The sequence below is a fragment of the Bacillus rossius genome, chromosome 1 (assembly GCF_032445375.1).
Source record: "Bacillus rossius redtenbacheri isolate Brsri chromosome 1, Brsri_v3, whole genome shotgun sequence".
In the NCBI taxonomy this organism is placed as follows: Eukaryota; Metazoa; Arthropoda; class Insecta; order Phasmatodea; family Bacillidae; genus Bacillus; species Bacillus rossius.
The window spans coordinates 132796392-132820537 of NC_086330.1; the positions used below are offsets into that span (position 1 = coordinate 132796392).

General features: G+C 37.9%; 1 protein-coding gene across 7 annotated transcripts in view; it reads left to right on the forward strand.

Annotated features, from left to right (window-relative positions):
* The window catches only part of LOC134546165 (codanin-1), a 65855-nt gene that overhangs the window by 24679 nt on the left and 17030 nt on the right, over positions 1-24146 (forward strand). For all 7 annotated transcript variants that reach the window (XM_063388740.1, XM_063388743.1, XM_063388741.1 and 4 more), the window contains 4 exons: positions 7-334; positions 14130-14347; positions 16852-17082; positions 17779-18007. In XM_063388740.1, coding sequence (XP_063244810.1) covers positions 7-334; positions 14130-14347; positions 16852-17082; positions 17779-18007 — 1006 coding nt within the window. The remainder of the gene's footprint in view (positions 1-6; positions 335-14129; positions 14348-16851; positions 17083-17778; positions 18008-24146) is intronic.

The following is a 24146-nucleotide window of genomic DNA, read 5'->3' on the forward strand; positions in this document are numbered from 1 at the left end:
CCCCAGAGCACACCGCCCATCGACATCCTCAAGTGTCTGACGGACGCGCTGGGAGCGCAGAAGCTGGTCGTGACAGTGCCGTGGGTGGTCGCGTACCTGCGGATGCTGGACCAAGTGTCGTACCGCCTCCCCTACTACCTGACGGTGTTCGACAAGCTCTTCGACATCTACTACAACTGGTCGCGACTCGCCAGGCCGTGCTTCCCGCCGCATTCCCTCATGCTTGTGGCCTTTTCTCTGGGCTCCCTCTTTGAGGAGCCTGGCTTCCCTAGCTCCATCTACTTCACGTGGCGGTTCGGCCTGTCCAGCCACTTGAAGAGCATCCCTCAGCCCAGTAAGTTCACCCCCATCACAGTGTTAATTCAGCATCTTGTTGTTGTTAGGTAACTAGTTAGATTCATTGTAATCTTTAAGGCTCACAGTCATACACATTGTTGTTTTTTTTTTTGTCATTGCTATTATTTGAGGGCGTTTCCTGTAAATCTGTACTGATAAATACTCTTTCCTATTTTGTTTTGTTTCAAATTTTCTCAACAGATATTTATGAAAGACTATTTATAGCTATTAAAAGCCAAGTAAGTGTTTATAGTTAAAATCATTTGCACAATATTTTATTACTTAAAAAATAAGGGTTATTAAAAATCTGGTGAGAAATTTTGTTATCAACAACAAATGCAAGACAGATATTAAAATAAATTTTCAGGAAAAGTTCTCATATAAATTGTTGTATATATGCACCACTATCAAAGGGCACTGACTTTAGTTCCCCCACCGTAATGCACTAAGAGCACACAGGACCTTGCCAGCACCTGGAGGCCGGCAACTCGCCACACAGCTAGCTGCCCACCGTACGTTCTTGTGCCTTGAGAAGAGGAGTGAGCTCAGTCTACCCAAGGCGCGTCGACCACCGTCAAAGTTCTTCATCCCTCTTCATGTCAGGATGGTCTAAAAGGCTGCACTTGGGGCAGCGAACGCTGAGTGTACTTGGGGCAGCGAGCCCTACAGCACCCCTTTTGCTCACACTGCCTGCGTCCATGCTACCATGCGCCAGCCGCTTACTAACGCCTGGAGCCATCAGAGTACCGTCGCCTCCCGCCACGGGACGCTGCCTGGAGACGTTGCCGCCGCAGAAATTACTCAGTTCTTAGTTAGGGCCATTTTTCGGCACTTTAGGGTAAATCTCAAAGGCTAGCGAGAGACAGGTGTATTAGGTACTTATCATGAACTTTACGTCTTCACTGTTCTGTAGAGCACTACCGCTATCACCATGTGTTAGCTGTCTCTCACCCACCTAGGTGAGATGACCCCGATGGAGGAGGCAGGTAATATGGCTTGGTGACCTGTGTTTAGTGCAAGATCCCAGGGCCCTCAGACGTTACTTATTTTCTTACAAATAAAATGTATGGGATAAAGTAGTGTTAGTATATACTTTGAGTGTATGCGTACCTGCTAGCTTGGGCCGATGGCCAATTTACAGGTACCAGGTGCTAAAGGTAGGTAAAAACAGTACTTACATTTCTTACGTATGTTTTAGAAAATATTGTTAAAAATTAATAATAAATACTGCCGAACACTTTCCGTCGGCGGTAACTTTTACCAGACGCTTTAAAGCTCCCAAGAAAATAATGTAACTTTACTTATAATCTCAGTCTTGATTTTTACATGCTTTATATTAGCTTCACCTGTATGTTTGTCTGTCCGTCTGTAACTCTGTCGACTAAGAGTGAGTGGCTCATCACTGTGAAATGTCCCACCAATTTCATTATGTTCGTTAGCCGAGCTGTCTAAGGCGCGCGACTTCTGTGACGTCAGTTTTCGGATTCAGCGATCGTGGGTTCTACTCCCGGCCACGCCGAATAACAAAAAAAGTTTCTTTTTTTTTCCCGGTAAATTCTAAGATTATATCCATACATCTAACTACTGTAAATGATTCGGAGAGACTTTACCATTTCTTTGTGACGTTGCAACTCCAAATAGTTATCTCAGATGGTAATAGGTAGTGTCGGTAACTCATTTCCCTATGATAATTATACATTAATATAGTTTAAAAAACTAAAAAAACATGCTTTTAAAGAATATCAAACTAAAAAGTTAAAAATAAATATAGTTTAAAAAACTAAAGAAACATGCTTTTAAAGATTATCAAACTAAAAAGTAAAAAATAATTTTAAAATTTAAAAAATTTATGACAATAGTATATAAGCAATACTAGTATAAATGAGAAAAAAGCATGGGGCGCTTAATATACAAAAAATATGGCACAAAGCGCCTCAAGCTATTTTCTCATTTATACTAGTATTGCTTATATACTATTGTCATAAATTAAATTTTAAAATTATTTTTTACTTTTTAGTTTGATAATCTTTAAAAGCATGTTTCTTTAGTTTTTTAAACTATATTTATTATATATGATACTCAGGGAACTATTTCAATACTTTTTGTAAGCAGCCAGACCAATCAGTGGGGCCAAACATCCCCTCAGACACACATAAAGGGTCGCTATGCATATGAGCGCGAGCGTGATAATTAGATATTTTTTAAAATAGCTTTTTAAAACTTATATTAATAGTCTAATGGAAGTCTTCAGTAATAATTAAGTAATATTTTCACGTTTAATTATAACGATAATCATAGTACAAAAAAATATGAATACATTTGAACTCCTAATGATAAAATGAACAAACCGTTGTTGACTTATGAATAATGTTTTTGATTGGATATATTCAGGAAATTTATGGTTTAAACAGCAATCAATTTAATAAAATAGTAGTTTATTTGCATCTTGTAATAAGCAAAAAACAAAAAAATATACAGGTAATGTTGCTTTGATCAGTACTTACATTACTTTCAACCAAAGTATTAGTTTCAGAAGGTGAATCAATATTTTCCAAGTGTACATTATTTTCAGGTAAATTTGGCGGAACTGGTTCGGCTAACTCAGGTATAATAGTTGGCTCAGGTATTGTAATAGGGTCAGGTATAGAAATGTTGCTGGACTTGAAAGTTGTGGAATAGATGATTGTCGCTCAGTTCATTGTGGATTTAACTCAGGTGTCGATGAACATGCTGCTGATGAATTTTCCGTAATATTTTCCAATTTTTCTTTTGGAGAAGATTTTTCTTCTGTAGTTGTAGCTTTTGAAATGTAAATGACTTGTAACATTGTCTATGATAACCACTTTCAAATAAATCAGCCGGCAAAGCAATATATTTGAATTTTAGGTTATGTTCCTTTCAATGTTTTAATATTGTTTGACACTTTTTCATAGTCTCTTCCGTAAATAATACTAAATTCACATCAGAATTCCTACAAAAAACACAGTTCAATGATTCTGCCATGATATTTTTTAGAACACTGCAAGTATATTTATTTTACTCAAACACATTACAACTGAAATCACAGCTGCACTGAATATACTCGCTAGAATACTATATACTAAACACCAAGATGCTCACACATATAGAGTAGGCCAGAATAGACTGTAAGTATAGGAGAAAGATCAATGCTCATAGATCTCTCTCTAGCGCTCAAGCAGACGAATAATGACCTTGCGCTCATATCCATAGCGACCCTTTATGTTTGTCTGAGGATATGTTTGGCCCCTCTGATTGGTCTGGCTGCTTACAAAAACTATTGAAATAGTTCCCTGAGTATCATAATTAAAAATCAAGACTGAGATTATAAGTAAAGTTATATTATTTTTTTGGAAGCTTTAAAAGTTACAGCTGACGGAAAGTGTCTGGAAGTATTGATTATTAATTTTTAAAAATATTCTCTAAAACGTATGTAAAAATCAGCACTGAGACTTTAAGAAATTAAGTACTGTTTTTACCTACCTTTAGCACCTGGTACCTGTAAATTGACAGTTGGCCCAAGCTAGCAGGTATGCATACACTCAAAGTATATACTAACACGACTTTATCCCATTCATTATATTTGTGAGAAAATAAGTAACGTCTGGGTGCCCTGGGATCTTGGAATAGTTCATCCCTTGCGCCCTGCCTTGTTCCAGGCTGACACAGCAGTGGGGTGGTTTATCATTGCCTGGAGTATCCGCAAAAATGTTCTGCCAGGAAGACAGCCAACAGCGGATCCACTGCCCATAGCTGCCACGACCTGAATGCTTGGAAACAAGCCACAAAATTGGTTTGCTGGGAAAACAGTTTCACCTGAGGATGGGTCGGTTGGTCAGGAATGACCACTACAGCATACCACACCACCGCGAGCCCGGTTGGCTGGGCCGAGAACTACATGTCTAACCCCCTCTTCCTTATTGCCGGGCTTTATGCCCTACTACAATAGAGGGGGAGTAAGGAGATGGGAAGCCCTTCTAGCCTGGTTGGCCAAAGAGGGAAGCCCTGCCCAGGTGTAGACAAAGAACCGGGTGGTGGCACAGCAGCAATGAGCAGGTTCAGTGGTGCCCTCGCAGCCCTCAGGGTCCTTGTTCAAGCTTCCACATCGGTCCAGAGTCCAGGAGAATAATTGGTGTAAAAAAAGTTTTCCTTTTAGCACAGTTTTTATTTTTGGGAAGAGCCAGAAGTCGCATGGTGCTAAATCTGGAGAATAAGGTGGATATGGACAGACGGGAACCTTTTGTTCGGCCAAAATCTCACAAATCAGAAGTGAGGTGTGGCACGGTGCGTTGTTTTGATGGAGTAAGCCATTGGCCCATTTTTGTGGGCTCTTTCTCCGTACATCGTTTCGCAAACGTTGCAGTACTCCCTTGTAATATTCAGTGTTTACAGTTGTTCCTCTTGAACAAACTTTGATCACACTATACCCTCAATATAGAAAAAATAAATGTTCATGACCTTGATGTTCAACTTTGACTGACGTGCCTTCTTAGGGGCTAGGAGAGCCACCAATTTTCTATTAGGAACTCTGAACTTTCATCTCAGGATCATAGCCATAACCTGACTTTCATCTTCAGTTACAAGTCTGGTTCTCCATCAAGACGATCATTCAAATCCATGCAAACTGCCATTCAATTTTCCTTCTGTTCGTCAGGCAAAAGTTTGGGAACAAATTTCGCTCTCACTTGTCTCATTTGCAAATCATCGGTTAAAATGCTTGCTCGGACTCATGTGAGATTTTAAGTTCTTTGGTTAGCTGTTGAATACTTAAAGCATGTTTGAAAGAACCATTTTTGCCATTTTTTTTTGTCTGTTTTAGAGGTTGAAGGACGTCTCAACTGTTGCTTGTCTTCATCCGACTCATTACCACCTTTCATAAAACACTCATAACACTTGTAAACAGTCTTCAGAGTCACCACATTATCACCATACACTGATTTTAACTTTTCATGATCTTCTTTGACACTTTTTTGCAACTTAAAACAAAACTTAATGTTAATATGATGTTCAAAGTCCATGATGCACTACAGACACTGTAAACACTCCTCACTCTTCCAGCTTGGAAGCCTACTGACAAGTCAAAATTGGTTCAAACGTGACACTGACTATCTCAACAGATAGAGATAAGGCTATAGCTTATTATTTCAAATAGAAGTTGCGTCAGCAATTGCTGCTATAGAAATTCATTTACCATATTTTTTGATCACACCTCGTACATAACTTGCAATTGCTTTGGTGTGTTGTTACTGTTGTATTAGTTTTTATTATTAATTTTTTATAATTTTCTTAATCTGTTGTAAACAAATATTTATATTTTTCTGAAGCAATTTTTTGGTTGGTGTTCTTAAATTAAAGATTGACCCAGTGAAAAAATAAGTTGTTAATATGTATTTCTAAACATTGCTGTGTATTAAGATGTTGGTACAATATTGTTTCAGCCATCTAGTAAGATGTGAAGCAACTGTGCTAGTAAAGGCTGGGAGACTTGTTCTTGGTAGAATTTTACTAAAATGGGGTGCTGATTGGTTATATTAAACAAAGTACCTGGATGACCGAGCTTTGTTCTGTTTTTTTTTTTTTTTTTTTTTTTAAATTATATTTAAATACGAATTATGTACTGATGAAATATGAATAATATTTTTCAATCTTACCGACATAATAATAAGTGTTTTTTTTTCAAAGATCGTTTAGGCATTATTAAGTAAACACATGAGTTAAAAAGACAAATAATATAAGTAAACAATTTATTTTCTTGGTCTAACCTCAAACCAAACACTCATTGGCTTAGTGTTGCTTAACAACGCCATCTACTGGAGTAGCTTTAGTGTTGTTGTGTCGTTAAAGCAGTTATTTGCTCCCAATGAAAATAAATGGAATTATTATTACTTGCCAATAGATGTTAGGAAGAGTAATTTATGATTAAGTTTATTATCGATAAAGTTGATTATTGAAAACACGGATAAAACAACATTTTCTAAAAATGAATCCTAGCTAGATCGATTTATCGCCCCCGAAACCCCCTGCATACTAAATTTAATGAAAATCGTTGGAGCCGTTTCCAAGATTCAGATTTTATACATGCACATGCACACACGCACACACGCACACACGCGCACACACGTGCACACACGTGCACACACGCACACACATGCACACACATGCACACACATGCACACACGCACACACACGAATTGCTCGTTTAAAGATATAAGATAAACACACCATTTATTAGGATGTACTGTATCTTTGGTGTTACTGGAAATTGTGTGGAGGTTAACACAGACTGAGAACCGATTTTAAAGAATCTGAACCAAACCAAAATATAACAGATGCATTGTTAACTAATTAAAGCTTAAATTAATTTTTTTGGTAATCAACTTTGAAATCTACTTGCAGTATTCTTTTGCTACGTTCCTAAATAGCTTTGTCATGAACATAGTGACATGTAGGCCACAAAACTGATACTACATTATAATTTATAAGTATAAACATTTTGCTTAGTCTTTTTATTCCAAAGTACATAAACATAATCAAACCAATTTCAGTAGCTATGGAAATCACTCTCAAAACATCTGATGAGACATCAAGTACCATAACTTGGTATATTTACCAAATTGTGAGCATGTTATTTCATTCCCAGTTTATGTACGTGCATATATGTTTTTCTACAGTGATAAAAAAAGATTTACATAAGCCTGAATGGGCAGTAGCATAGACTAATGATGTAGACAAATTCTTGTCTTCTGCACATGTTGCCAACATTGTTTTTTTTTGTGACAAAAAGGACTGATGTTTACAACAGACACGTGTTTGGTTTGCTGACCTGGCCACAGGCTGGAAGCAGTTGATGATGATATGTGTTTGGTAAAAATTATTATTGGTAAATTACACCCTATTGATTTAATGTAGGACATATTTATGTAAATGTTCTGATAATGATATATCAAACCCTTTCGGCATTGAAACTTAAAAATGCAAAGTGCTACGAGATTTTATAAACTCAAGAGTTGCTCTAGCTGTGTCCCTCATGACACATTTTATTCTCTTCACAGTTCTATCAGAAAATAAGCAGTTAAGTGTTGAGACACAATTTTTTTTTTTACTGCGTAGCTTATGTGTGTAGTTTATAGCCTAAGTATAGTTAGTTGTGTGAACTGCAGGTGGCTGGCTGGCTGGCTGGCTGGCTGGTTATTTCAGCTAGTGATGAACATTTTGGATAAAATCCGTTACTGATTCAATTACTGATACATTTCTTTAACAAATCCTAAACTATACAAAACCAATTTAATACTTTTTGTAAAAAATCATAGTGCAAGTCTTGAGAAATTCAATATTTTTAAGTAATAATTCAGTACTCTAATAGAATTACAGTGAAACCTATTTAATACAAACCTGAAGGGACCTAAAATTTTGCAGTTTGTATTAACGAGGTTTGTATTAACAGGTGCATATGCTCACATTAATAATAATCGACAAAATCAAGTATTGATTTTTTACTCGAAAATTAGTCAAATAGAGAATTAAAGAGGCTTGAAAAATTCATTGATTTTTTTCTGCACTTTTTTAGTTACATAAATGTCCTTTACTGCACTGCAAAGTTTGTCGAAGGAAGACAAGACATCAGTGTCTACATCACTAGCAGCCAGAACATTTTCCAAGACAATTAATGCTGAAGTGGACTTCACTCTAAGAATTTTTAAAAAATATTTCAATCTCAAAATTAATGTCAGAAATATATCAGTTACATCAGTTGAAAAATAAATAAAAATGGAAGTATTTTACTTAATTCAATTTACACTTGCAAAAAAAAAAACATGGAAATTAAAGTCTTTTTCAATATCCTGAAGTCTGAAATATGTTTACTCATGTCATCAAATGTAGAGCTGTACTGAAGAAGCCGATTTTGCCAATATTTAGTTGAATCGGCATTTCTGCCGACTTCCGATACGCTTGTTAATTTTCGGCCGATATTACTGAAAAACGAGAGACTGCCATAACCTAAAAATCCACGATTACCCTTTTCGCTTTTCGTAGTAGTACTGCATTTTTTCAGATCGCATTATTTCTTCCCAACATGTGCCAAACGTACATATAAAAATTTAACATCCTATTTTTCAATAATGTTCTTTATTTTTAATATGTCATAAATAAATACATTACCGTCACGGTAAATATACATCTCGGTTGTTACGGTAACTGTAGTGCAAATGTGGTAGCTATCGTGCTTCTGTAGTAATTATGTTATCGACAAAGAATCTTTAGTTCTTTTTATGGTAATTATCTTAGGATAACAATTGGGTTTGTACTGTAGTTATGGTACATCATCCAATTACTTCGTAAGTTGTTGTTCATTTGTCTTTTCTTCATATTTACGTGCTCCATTACTTGGCTGCAGATTTAAGTTGATTTTTACTACTGTATACTAGTGATGGGCAGAACGGATCTTTTGACCGAATCGGTTCTTTTGGATCAGTGCCGTGAAATGATTCGTTCAGAACGATTCGTTCATCTCGGTCAATTCGTTCTTTTCTGTGTATAGGATCTGGCTCTTTTAACAGGTGTCGTAACTCGTTCATCCTTTAGAGTATTACGTACGTGTTTTTGTATTTGAATTTGAACATTGCTTTCCGTAACCAGTGAATCACAGTTGCGTATATGAAACAAGATTATTTATATTTTATTACTTTTTAAGTTACAAATATTAATATATAGGCTATTTACACTCTAGTGACAGTAAAGTGTTTACATGTAGACCAACACATTTAGAGAAAAAAGACAAAAATTTAATACTACTACTGCGATTCAGTATGAAGAGAAACAAATGAAGTACATTAATTAACCCAAAAATGGTAAATGTGAACATTTGTAGTTACTTTCCCTGTTATTTTTTAATTCATACTGGTTTTTTTTTTTTTAGTTTTTTATTTCCAAATTTGTGTATGTGAATGTGAAAAAGCAATTTTAAACCACTACTTAACAGTTGACATTTTCAGGTATAGATACTTTTCATGTTACCCTATTTTATTTGATCAGTTATCGTTTGCTCTTGTGAACATGCACACGCTGTGATTACTAATTCTTCAGACTCCTGACGTCATGAATCATTTCACGAACGAATCGGACCGGGCGCGTGGCTGGTTCTCTCATCTCGTTCTCTCGTTCTCTCGTTCTCTCCGCGTTTTCGTTCCTCCGAATCTTTGAAGGTACCGGCTCTCAAAGAGCCGGCTCTCAAAGAGCCGGTTCTTTACATCGCGAACGAATCGCAAGATTTCGTTCTCTCAAAGATTCGTTCTTTTTGAACGAATCGTTAACGAACGACCCATCACTACTGTATACTATCGTTACTGTTTTTATGACAGTTTCTTTCTAAGAAATGGTTATTTCTGCAAAATCTTTATGGTTAAACGATCATCTATTATAATTTATAGTGACGGGACCACATATTTTGTACGATCAATGCGGACAAAACGATAATTCGAACATCGGTACAAGCGGACTTTTTTAACCTTAGTTGTATGGAAATTTTGCCGGGACCGTAGAAAGTATTCGATAAACACGGACAATCGATACATGCGAGTTCGATAGATAGAGGTTTGACTGAAGACCATTTACCGTACAAATTATTTGCCGTTAACAGAATTATAGTGAAGTTGCGTGCACGTGATTAAAGTGTGCGATTCTTGTTCTAAAATTTCATTCGGTTTATCCGATAATAAAACAATAGTACACTACGTGAGCGGACGTGAGGTTACTTCGTAATACATAATAACGAATAAGGTGCCAGGAGAGGAGAGCAGGATGACGGGAACCTGTTGGATGTGGTACTTGTGAGACCAATGGAGGCGGTCAGGGGAAGTGTGGTAATGGAGGGCATCAGTGACCACAGGATCCCAGTAGTGGAGTTAGACGTGGGCTGGAGGGAGAAAAGGGTAAGGAGGGGAAACGTGGTAAACTGTTGGGGTAAGGCTGATAGAGTGGGGGCAGAGGCATTCCTGAAGGGGGAATACAGTAGATGGGTAGATTTAGAGGACCTCGAAGGTAGATGGGCTGCCTTAAGAAATATTCTGCTGCAGATGGCTACACGTTTTGTACCTCAGAGGAGGGTAGGCCAAGGAGGTGACCCTCCCTACTATGGAAGGGAGTTGAAAGTGTTGAAAAGGAAATGTAGGAGGCTGCATGCGAGGGCAAGGAAGCTTGGGGGAGAGGAGATAGAGGCGGAAATGAAGGCGCTTGGGAAGGAACTAGGGAGGAAATCGCGGGAAGCAAGGGATGCTTACATGGAACAGCTGATGGGGGAAGGGGGGACGGTAAATGGGACGGAGCTCTACAGATACATAAGAAGAGTGAAGGGTGAGGAGGGAATAGGGGTTCTCAGAGGAGGAGGGGGGCAGGAATATACAGAGGACAGGGAAAAGGCAGACTTACTGCAGGAGCAATATCTGGCAGTATTTACAAAGGGGGAGGCATGGGAGGGTAAAGAGGACGACAGTTTAATGGGCAGGAAGGCCTTTGAGCGGCGACTGACAGATGTAATTAAGGTGATCAGGAGGTTGAAAGGGAGAAAGGCAGCTGGGCCAGATGGTATAGGGAATAGTCATTTGAAGTTGGGTGATAGGGAGATTGGGAAGTACCTGTTGGAGGTTTTCAAGCAGTCTCTGGAGGAGGGGAAACTACCAATGGAATGGAAGGAGGCAGTGGTAGTTCCCATCTACAAGGGGGGAAATGATAAGGCGGAGCCAGGAAGTTACAGGCCGGTCAGTTTGACGTCCTGTGTAGGAAAAGTGATGGAGAGGTTGGTAGGAAGGTACGTAAAGGGGGAAATGGAAGATCTGGGGTGGGTGGATAACAGGCAGCATGGATTCAGGATGGGGTTTTCATGCGAGACCCAGATGGCTGGGCTGTTGGAAGACCTGGTGGAAGAGGTGGACGGGGGGAAGCAGATAGATGCAATCTTTATAGATTTTGAAAAGGCGTTTGATAAGGTCCCCCATAGGAGGTTAATGGAAAAGGTTGAGTTGCTGGTGAGGGATGGAAGGGTGGTAAACTGGGTGGGTGATTTCCTGAGGAATAGAAGACAAAGAGTGAGAGTGGGTGAGGAAAGCTCCGAGGAGGGGGAAGTGACGTCGGGGGTGCCACAGGGGAGTGTGCTGGGGCCTCTGTTGTTCACAATTATGATAAACGATCTGGGGGAGGGCATGAAAGCCAGATGGAGGCTATTTGCAGATGACTGTGTAGTGTATGAGGTTGTGGGGGAAGGGGGATGTTTAGCAGAGGACTTGATAAGGTTGGAGCAATGGACGGAGAAAAATGGAATGTCCTTGAATGTTGGTAAGACAAAAGTTGTCAGATTTACAAAGAGGAGGAAAGTCACACGAAATGTATATTACTGGAAGGGGCAGGAGATAAGAGAGGCAGCAGGATATAAGTACCTGGGGGTGACACTGAAAAATGACCTAGGATGGGCGGAGCACATAGAGGGGGTGGTCAGGAGGGGAAGGCAGGCGCTGGGGTTGCTTGGTAGGACCCTGCAGGGAGCTGGGAGGAGGACAAAGGAGAAGGCATACTCCACATTGGTCAGGCCAATGTTGGAGTATGCGGCGGCGGTCTGGGACCCCTACCTGGTGACTGAGGTGAAGGAGCTGGAAGGGGTGCAGCGCAGAGCGGCTAGGTGGGTGATGGGAATGTGGAGAAGGAGGGAGGGGCAGGATGGGAAACTGCATAGCCCAACGGAAATGATTAAGGAGTTGGGGTGGGAAACGTTACAGAGGAGAAGAAGAGTGGAAAGGTTGGTCAGGATGTTCAAGGTGCTGAAGGGGGAAGGGGGATGGGGGCAATTGGGAAGCAAAGTACATAGAGGGGAGTACAGAGGACGAAGAGACCACAGATGTAAGCTCCAGAGAGTGTGGAGGCGGACAGAGAGAGGGCGGAACACCTTCCTGGTGAGGACGGGGAGGGAGTGGAATGGGCTGGGGGAGGAAATGGTGGAGGTCAGAGATGGGAGGGAGCTGAGGAGAAAGCTGATGGAGGGGGGGGGGAGAGGGGAGTGAGTGGGAGTTCTTGCCACCGGGTGAAAGCCCAATTGCAGGTTAATAAGTAATAATAATAATAATATTTCGTATTAACCGTATTGATTGACATTAAATATGCTATCCCAGTCTGAAGGGGAATTAAAAGTGTTTGAATAAACGCGAACTTTGAAATAACCGGTATTTTATTAACGAGGTTTCACTGTATTTTATTATAAAGATTTTTGGTTGAAACAAAAGTAGTATTTTACAGCATAAAATTTGTGCATATCACCAAACAAATTTTGCCTTTGACTAATTAAGAAACACACATTCAAGTATAGCTTTAATTACAGAAAGAAATTGGAGTAAAATATGCTTATGGAACTATAAACAGGTAAGTGGAAAATATGGTAGACACCAAATCGATGAAATTATTGTACTTTCTTCCTGTATCTTTTTAAGTATCAATTGGAAACAATTATATTGGAAATTCAGATATTTGGGACTATCGGTCAATAATGATACTAAAACGATTACATCAGTACCACACTAGTTTTGGCTCGGCTATGCAGTAGATGGATGGCAGGGCTAAGAGCATGGTCGATGCAATGTCTGGATTATAAAATCTCGCAGCACTTTGAAAGTCTGCATTTCTCTGCAGTAAGTGTTTGATACATATATATTATGACAAGTGCATTTAGTTACGTTCTATTGCCAATTATACTGTTTTACAAGTAATAATTTTTACAAAAGTATGTCTGTAGTAGTATTATTTTTCGACATGCGGTGTTGTGTGAAATTGGTATCAAATAGAATCTTAAAAATTACTTCTAATCCACATATTTTAGATCCTTGCATGATAAAATAATGTGCACTGTCCCAAACAGCAAGGCTTACACAAGCAATTATCATGTTTTACAAATAAAATGTTAACTAAAATTACAATAATAAGTATTTACCTAATTGTGAATTATTTCCTGTAGTCAATTTTCAGTTACGCTTAAATGTTAGAAACAATACAAAATTTAACACTTCAAAGGCAAACATTATTCATGCACCATTACTTTATTGTTCATGACCTTTTTCCATAAACAACTCCCTTACCACCAATTAAGGGGCCTGCCTAGTCAGGGGTATATATTGTTGTTTAGGCAGGATGATAAGTTCAATATCTGCTGGTACATCTGGAGCAGTATCATCTCTAAGCGTGAGGTTGTGGACTGACGCACAGTCTTCTTGTCTTGCTAAGGGCAACTATGAATTTGTACGGTAACCGTAACATTATGTGGTGGAGAAATGAAGATAAAGGTTTAATGCAAGTCTCTTGAGTACTTTCAAGAATCAGCACTGAATGTTTAATGCTCAAAAATTATTCTAAAAACACACTTTTTAGCCATTATCAACCATCTAAAAATACAGTTTAAAAATAAAATACGGAAACGGAACTACTCATCTGCCTTGAGTGTATTTTAATTACTTTTGCTAAACAGACCCCGCTCAGATTTCTCACGCAGTTTTTCTTGAAGCTCTGCACACCATATGTGTGCCCAGGTAGGTGGGATCCTAAAGTTGCAACACATCCGCAACATAAATTTCACTGAAGATAAAAAAAACATTTAATGCTGTCCAAGCCCAGTTTTGTCTGTAAACAGTGTTATTTTTTACATATGCTGATATTTTTGACAGTTGTTTTGGCTAATTGTAAGCTATTCCTGGAGCCATGTGCAGGAGACGAGAATCTGTCCATGACCGCGGGCGCCTTTAAAGTGCAGGCAGATGGGGCGGTGGACTCCCTGGATGTCGTCGACAAGCAGGCCGTGTTCCTGTGCTGCCCCGTGCTGTGGCGGTTCCACGCCGTGCTGACGGCCGCGAGCCGGGACCCCGCCTCCCCCCTCCGCGGTGCCGGGCTGGGGAGGCGGGCCCCGCCCCCCGTGGCTGCCTGCCGCTTGGAGCAGCCCTCCGACCCAGGCAGCAGAGGTCACGAGGTAAGTTCACACCCTGTCTCATTGCAGTTTCACTGGAGACACAAACTGCATGGTTTAATGCTGAGAGAGATTATACCAACTTGGATCTTCATTTTTATTTCATAAATATCAACTTTTAGTTATTTATATTATTTTGTTCCGTTTAGTTTAGGTTTGTCCATTTTTTTTATTAACTTGATAATAGCAGTTAATGGGTTATCTTGATGCACCATAACATTCACGTCAGTGCAATGGTCGAGATAACTATCGCAGTCATTGTGACCCTGCTGATGCTGTTGATTATACTTACATTCGTCTCTTTCACCCTAGACACCCTAGAGGTAAAGCTAGATGCTTGTGCTATATATACAGTAGAACCTCGATGATACGTTCCCGTTTCATACATTTTCCCGTGTCATACGCCGATTAATTTTGGTCCCGCTGAAAGTTCTATATTTACAATGGTTTACTTTCCCGGAACATACACTTATAAAATCTTTAATTTCCCGTTTCATACGTTTTTACGAAGCGGAAAAGTCCTAAAATTCACAAATTTTTTTGTTATATTCCTCCTGATAAATTACGTTTTAATGCTTTTATTTTGAAAAACGTTCATTGTTTACCTTTGCAAACGTAAGAAAATAACTTTATCGCACCATAGATATGGATAGTATCGGGAAGACTGTGCACTTCGCTATTAGCATCTATGGCCAGCACCAGGCGAGACTAGTGGCGCGAATGATTATGAAAATGGTGCAAGCGATTTACCAAGGCACGGATCTCATATTTTGTGCATTCATTAATCTTTGAACTGAATATAGCCGTTTGTTATTGTTTTCTTACGATCGGATTGTTTTATATTTTACGTTTCTCAAGTTAAAATTTTATTGAAAATTGTTCTGTTGCATAAAGTTGTTTGTAAAATGAAACAAACCCGCAAAAATGTCTGTTTTTCTTTTTACAATAGCCTAATTTTTTTATTTCTAATTTAGGCTTGGTGACTTTTCCCCTCTCCAAGAAAGGACTGCTTTACTTGATTATGGACTGTATTTTACATTTCTGGTAGTTTTATTATATGTATATATAATGATAAATTCATATCTTTCATTAATATGATGCAATTATTTACACATTATGTATTTAAGTTTAATCTGTCATTGGGCTGGTATGCTAGATTGAAATTTTTTTTTATTATTGCCATTCCCTTTTCATACACTTTCCCGCATCATACACCATTTTTGTGCCCTCCGTTGAAAAGTGTATGACAGGGGTTCTACTGTATTTCTCTTTTAGAACTTTCTGTTGGTTCAGTTTCTCACCAATAGAACTGGGAGCAGATTAGGCGAGATGTTTTTTCAGGGTTCCTACGCCTCCTTAGTAACATTTAAAAGAAGTTTATTTTTTTCTAATTGAATAATGGCCCCTAGAAATGTTTAAATTTTACTAAGAATACTTATAAACTTCTTAATAAAGACTGATAGTGTGCAAGTAATGGATAACCGCTGTTACTTTAATGTTCTTTTGTTTCTGACTTGGCAGGAAAATATGCTTTGCGCATACACAGTACCTAAAATTATCTACTATCGGGCTGCATGATTAGATTTTATTTATAAAACATGTTAGGGCTATAAATTTCAGATAGACACTATGCTTGGATTAGACATGTGTTCAAGTGATTATTATGGGCAATAGGGGCTTATTTGTAAGAATTGAACTAACAAACAAAGTTAATTTTTTGTGCATTAACAATTAAACAGTATTTTTCTGGAGGTATTTTATAATTACAAATGGTTTTCTATCCCTTAATGGTGAATGCGATGAAGTAAAGGGGTCCTTAAGAATTCCTTAATTTTGGTTGCCCAAAAGTGTTCGAACTGTCTTTGCCCAGTCTTAACCCAGAAACAAAATTTACACAAGTGTAAAGGTCCCTGACACTGTTGGGAATCAAATTTGAGACCCTTACCACTAAGCCCCCTGTTTCTAACCTTTTCAGTCTTGTTACCCGTATGACATATCAGGAAACTGATTTACTCCCCTTTAAAATGTTATTGAAGAAAATGACACATGCAAACAAATAGCTTTTATTAATCATAAAATTGTACAAAAATTTGTATGTTTACAATTTCAGAGTAGTTCCTTTATTAATTAATGACAATTAATGTGAAGGTTGGAATTGTTTTGCACTTAAAACTTTTTTTATATTAGGTTTAGTTTCACTTAATGCACATCTTAATTCATGTTCCATAGTGAGATGCTACCTACCTATACACACATTGCCATGCTTTTTATTAGTGTACATGCAGCACGAGAGAGTGCAAGCCATGTGGCGCTAATCTGTCATTTTACTATCTATTATCTACATATAAAAAAATTACCAGCATATTACCCCTGGCAGAATAGCTGTGTTACCCCATGCACCAAGCCCAACATGTTGGACATGTTCCAGATGAAGGTGCCTATCAGCAGGTGATAGGGTTCCACCGCACGGACGTGCAATGCGGCAGTGCCGTGTTCTCTGTCGGCAGGTGAACGTGAAGCTGCGCAACAGTTTCTTCAGCCGCCAGCCGGCGTCCACCCTGAAGACGGTGGAGCTGGTCGCAGAGAGGGTGTCTTCGAGCTGCGTCAAGCACATGGAGACCGTCCACGCCACGGGCATGCGGCAGCAGGCTCATGAGCTGTTCCTGGACGTGCTCTCTGCCGCCGAGGTGGACAGCATGTTCCCGGCATACAGACCCAGCCTGCTGCCAAAGTTGAGGGTATGTATCTGCCCGTTTAACCTAGAGGTAAGAGTTTGCCAGATTTAATAATCCTTAACTTGCATGTTATCCTGTAATCACATTCTTAATGTGGATTATAAATTTTTACAATATGATTAAAAATTTAGTGCCATTTTTTTTCCCAAAGTTTTGGGCATGATAATTGATAGGGCAAGAATAATACGATTCTAAGATTTTTACACTCTTGTTAAAGTCTATTATTTATTACAATAAAAACCTGTTAAGAAGTTTCTCAAGGTACTTAGAAAAATTATTAAAGGGGTCAAATTGTATGTACTTAGGTCAAGTGCTCAATTTATTAAAATTTATTATGAAGGAAAATTTCTTAAGTGGGTTTTACTGTAACACTTTGTAGTGTGGAATCACTGGTAGATATTTACGGGGGCAAATACAACTGTCATAATGATACATTATTTTGCCAGTCCATGAATGTTGACATTAAGTGCCCAGAGTTAGGTCTTTGCCATATAAAGCCATAAATTATAAATTGCTAACTGTATTGTAATATGTGTAATAATACTCAAAAAAACTAAGTTGACATGATATACCCAATCCCCTTAAAGTAAATATTCAAATGAATGCATGTGCTTGGTACTCCTGAAAAGAGATTTCATGTACAGCTATTATTTGGCCATCAGTTCTAATCTTCCTTTTTTCTTCTTCTTTTCTTTGCAGCACATAATGAAACAAGTTGGCCAGACAGTATCTAAATTCATGGTGAAGAACTTTCAGCATAAGTGCCTGGAGATTGCCGAACCATTCTGCGCTTCCAGGAGCCAGATTGCTCTGGAGGCATTGTTACCCGACTCGTTCAACGGTGCGATTGTCAAGGCTTGCTCGGCAGAAGTGACAAAAGAGTCCCTAAAGAGAGTCAAGCGATGGATACATGCTCATATTTCTCCAGGTGGCAAACTAGTTTAATATTACCTAGTTAAAAGATCTTTGCATAATTTCTTTTTTATGTTTGTTTTGTGATTGTCATTCTCATAAGACATATAATTAATGGAGCTTACAAACTTACACTTATAAGTTCTGTACATCAATGGGGAGTTGATAATCCAACCTGATTTAGCATTAACTCACTTTATCATCTGGTTGGTACATAATTGATAGTGGCAAGATTATTTCACAGATTAATTAGTAGGGGTATGCACTTTTCGTGTTTATTTGTTCACAGAATTCGAGGTTATTTTTCTAGAAAATCGGTGTTATTTTTCTCTGAAAGGGAGGTTATTTTGACTATCAAAATGGATAACAGTAATACCAATTTCATATCTCAAGTGTCATGAAAATTGATTAAACACTTAATACACACCAAATACTAACTAACTTACTTAATATTAAAAAAGATGACATTAAAAAGGTATACAGTGAAACCTCGTTAATAAAATACAGGTTATTTCAAAGTTCGCGTTTATTCGAACACTTTTAATTCCCCTTCAGACTGGGATAGCATATTTAATGTCAATCAATACGGTTAATACGAAATATTCGTTATTATGTATTACGAAGTAACCTCACGTCCGTTCACGTAGTGTACTATTGTTTTATTATCGGATAAACCGAATGAAATTTTAGAACAAGAATCGCACACTTTAATCACGTGCACGCAGCTTCACTATAATTCTGTTAACGGCAAATAATTTGTACGGTAAATGGTCTACAATCAAACCTCTATCTATCGAACTCGCATGTATCGATTGTCCGTGTTTATCGTATACTTTCTACGGTCCCGGCAAAATTGCCATACAACTAAGGTTAAAAAGTCTGCTTGTACCGATGTTCGAATTATCGTTTTGTCCACATTGATCGTACAAAATATGTGGTTCCGTCACTACAAATTGTAATAGATGATCGTTTAACCATAAAGATTTTGCAGAAATAACCATTTCTTAAAAAGAAACAGTCATAAAAACAGTAACGATAGTATACAGTAGTAAAAATCAACTTAAATCTGCAGCCAAGTAATGGAGCACGTAAATATGAAAAGACAAATGAACAACAACTTACGAAGAAATTGGATGATGTACCATAACTACAGTACAACCCCAATTGTTATCCTAAGATAATTACCATAAAAAGAACTAAAGATTCTTTGTCGATACCATAATTACTACAGAAGCACGATAGCTACCACATTTGCACTACTGTTACCGTAACAACCGAGATGTATATTTACCGTGACGGTAATGTATTTATTTATGACATATTAAAAATAAAGAACATTGTTGAAAAATAGGATGTTAAATTTTTATATGTACGTTTGGCACATGTTGGGAAGAAATAATGCGATCTGAAAAAATGCAGTACTACTACGAAAAGTGAAAAGGGTAATCGTGGATTTTTAGGTTATGGCAGTCTCTCTCGTTTTTCAGTAATATCGGCCGAAAATTAACAAGCGTATCGGAAGTCGGCAGAAATGCCGATTCAACTAAATATTGGCAATATCGGCTTCTTCAGTACAGATCTACATTTGATGACATGAGTAAACATATTTCAGACTTCAGGATATTGAAAAAGACTTTAATTTCCATGTAGATTTATTGTGCGTATGTTTTTTTTTTGCAAGTGTAAATTGAATTAAGTAAAATACTTCTATTTTTATTTATTTTTCAACTGATTTACCTAACTTTAATGACAAGTAACTGATATATTTCTGACACTAATTTTGAGGTTGAAATATTTTTTAAAAATTCTTAGAGTGAAGTCCACTTCAGCATTAATTGTCTTGGAAAATGTTCTGGCTGCTAGTGATGTAGACACTGATGTCTTGTCTTCCTTCGACAAACTTGCAGTGCAGTAAAAGACATTTATGCAACTAAAAAGGTGCAGAAAAAAATCAATGAATTTTTCAAGCCTCTTTAATTCTCTATTTGACTAATTTTCGAGTAAAAAATCAATACTTGATTTTGTCGATTATTATTAATGTGAGCATATGCACCTGTTAATACAAACCTCGTTAATACAAACTGCAAAATTTTAGGTCCCTTCAGGTTTGTATTAAAGAGGTTTCACTGTAATTGAAATTGAATGTCCAGTATTTGGAGACGTATGAAATCATTTCTCAATTCTTATTTAAATACTTACTGTAGGAGGTTTCGGCATGGCAACAAAAGTAAAAATTACGGCAAATTAACGCATTTTTGTTAAAAAAAATATGTACCGTATTTACTCGTGTATAGCGCGCCCTCGTGTATAGCGCGCACCACGATTTTTGCAACTAATTCCAAAGAAAAAAAAATTGAAATTTTTTTTTCCCCCATAAATAAATTTTACTAACATTTTGTGGTACCTGATTATTTAAATTGATGTGTGGTGATGCGTCAGGAAAATACATAAACTCTGCTGTCTAAACGGAAGATAATGAAGCGCTATATCGTCACAACTGGTACGAGGAAGGAAGGGAGGGAGGCGTGCCGCGCTACGTTGCTAAGCTGGCGCGGAGAACTTGATGACTCACCGGTGAGGAATGGAGGAAGCGAAGAAGTTGCCGGGGGGGGGGGGGGGAACTGGTGACAACATTCTCTCTTTCTCTCTCTCTCTTTTTACTAGCTTCTGAGCTGGCTTTCTGTAAAGGGGGGAGGTCTAAAAATAAACAAGAGACCATGATGTGCGAGCTTGCGCGCGCGCGTGTGTGTGTGTGTGAAACAGAGGCCTTGTTGCTTGTGCGTATGTGTGGGGGCTGGCCAGAAACGTCACCCGTCACCCGGCAGTTAACGACTTCCACTCCTCCCTGCCTCCCCCCCCCTAAAAATTTTTTTTCCCGTGTATAGCGCGCATCCTTATTTTTTTCCTTTACTTGAGGGGAAAAAAGGGCGCGCTATACACGAGTATATACGGTATTACTTCGGATAAGTATATAGGCTTACGCCACGTAAGTATTAGAGCACAACTACCACGCCACGCAAGTTCAATTCATACCGTGTACAAGTTTGTCGTATTCAACCATGCGCGGGCACGGCCGTAAACAGCTTTGTTTTGTTGTGACTTCGTGTGAGTGTGCGTGAGCGAGACTGCGCGCGCAACCTACCGGTTGCCAGCTGCACTGCTGCTGCTGATTGCATCATTGTGTGAGCTCAGCGAGTAACGACGTGTTGTGTAGCTACTGCGTTTTTGTTTGATGTTTTGTGTACAAGTGTATCAAACTATACTCACGTCTTTGCTTACATCGTTCAAGTTATTCAAAACATTCAATTTCGCCTCTATACATGTTTACACCGTTTGTCTTACCATAAATACTGAAAACATCGTCACATGTTCGCGTGTGAGAGGAAGCAGCGCATCGTACTCTAGTTGAATTATGGCGGCTGTGTTGATTTACTAATTCTGCACCAGGTTAGGCCTACGTTACGGACTTCGTCAGAAGTACGTATTTTTAGTATAAGTAGTTTAATCAAATAGTTATGGATATCGGGTTTATTTGTTTTCAAATGTTAAGATTCGCGTAAAAATAGTATCCTATAATGTGGATATCGGGTTTATTCGTTTTAAACTGTTAAAATTCGCGTACAAATGATTTTATTGCAAATTCGTGATTATTCACTTTAAAATGTCAAAATTCGCGTAAAAAATCGTTTTATCGCAAATGCGAATTTTGCATACCCCTATTAATTAGATAACTAAGTAGACTTGAAGTATGTATACATGTTGATGTTTAGACTATAGTGCTCTTAACACGCCCTTGAAGACACTGAGTCAGTTATAAACAAGGATGAGACGTTGTTATCTGTTCATGTGCAACCCACCAAAAGTAGTGACATTATTATTGACCAATGAGGATAATAAAAAAGCTTGGTTGTATATGGACAAATTGAGTTAGCCTGTAGTGAAATGAATCCACAAAATAATCATGGCTTTAGTATTAGAAGATGGTCCTTACATTGTCATGTTCTAAAGTTTAGCTCTAGGAATTTATTAGGGATGGGTCGATTCGATTCTCTGATTCCTCGATACCACCGATTATTAAAAAATTTGGGTACTCAGTATCGGGTACTAAAAAAGGGCAAGGTAGGTTAGGAATCGGTGAAGTTAAGAAAATACAGTAGTAATATATTTTCGTCTGAACTTTACTTACTTATTTTAATATATCTTACCTGCCGTATGCGCATAAAATTCCTAATAATGCTCATTATTATTAAATATTAATTTTATACGAATAAAAATAAATAAAAACAATGTTACCGGGCATGTTTAACCTTTAATTAAAACTCCACGATCGAAGAACATTATTCCTCACTCATGTATTAGACGTAAATAAATTGTAAAAAGGGTTATTAATTTTATTTGCAGTTAAGAAAAGTCCATTGCTTTTTGTGAAGAAAGTGACGGTTATGAAACGAGATCACATCACGTGTCGTCACCATTTTAGTTGTGAGCCATTCAAGGATGATGGCCTCCACAAAATCTCTGGTGGCCATAAAATATAAAGTCAAGTCGAAACGTATCGATTCGTTGCGTACGGGACAAATTGTATAATGAAAGCAACAATCGATAATAAAGAATTCTCTGGCCATACCGCCAACAGAGGCTCGTGTTTATTTCTTGCAAAGGAAAACCGTAATAATTACTAGAAAAACACTTGAAAATAGTTTTAGCAAAACAATATTTGTGCCAAATAAATAGCATAAATACGAAACGATTCACAGTAACCTCAATAGCACAACGGTGAATTACGGCGTAATTCACCGTCGTGCTATTGAGGTTACTGTGAATTGTTTCGCATTTATGCTATTTATTTGGCACAAATATTGTTTTGCTAAAACTATTTTCAAGTGTTTTGCTAGTTTGTTAGTAAAAAAATGTTCGCCGACTGTCGTTTCAAATTACAATGCGAATGGTCTGATATTGTATCAACATGTCTAAAGTTTGGGAACATTTTCGCATCAATAGTGAAAATGACAAATATGCAATTTGTAATCATGGTAGTGCGCAAATTTCACGGAGCGGTACTTATAAATCTACAACCAATTTAATGAAGCATTTGAAATCCCGGCACACATTACTACCAAAAAAAATAAGTCTTTGAAGAAAAACAAACTTTTGTTTACAGCACTGTCACCAACTAAGTCAAAAGGTACCACAGAAAAAAATAGTGCTACCTTTGAACCCATTTTGAACAAAGATGTTATGTTATCAGCGTTATCGCCTGTTAAATAACCCTGTCTAAATGTTGAACTTCTTTGTGCACAGCCTAGTACTTACTAACAAACTTTATGTGAAGATGCTTCTTCACTGGTAATTAAAAAAAAAAAAAACAACCCTCAACATTTCATCCTAAGTTTATAATTATCCTTTATACATGTTATTATCATTATGTAATGCATTCAATTCTTAAGTAGTTTTAATTATGTGACCAGAATTACCAGGAATCGAAAACTGGAATGACTCGGAATCGAGAATCGAAATTTAGGAATCGGTACTGGTATCGGAATCGATAAAAATGTGTACTCAACCCATCCCTAGAATTTATGTAACTGATTGTAAGTTAGGTATACACTAAACTATGGTAGGAGTGGTAGAATACCCTCTTAATACTGAGGAAATCAAAGCTTAATTCCAAATAGATTCTACCTGATTTTTTTTTGTCATTTCAAGTGGGAAATGTACCAGAGACTGCTAGCCAGTTAGTTTTCTTGTCTAATAAAATTATTTATGGCACTAATACATTATTTTTTCAATCATCAGTAAAGAATTTTATCATTCATCCTTTCGTTTATTTTATTTATATACACCAATCCCTCACTTAGCACGTCTTCAGATTGCGCGAATTCATTTAGCGCAATGTTAATTTTACTGCCCCAGTCTTGAATAGTACATCTCTAAATTTCAGTTAGCACAAAATCGCCACAAGCAAAAAAAAGTCTGGCATGATGCCACAAAGTCTGCTTCAACTCAGTAAACAACAGATGTACCGTGGCATACAGTTAACCATACGAGGGAGGAAGAGAGGCACGCGCAGGTCTGACTACGCTAGCGAATGTTTTACACACCTCGGCCATGACAAGTTCAGTTGCAACTATCGAGTGTAACGGACCAAATGTTTC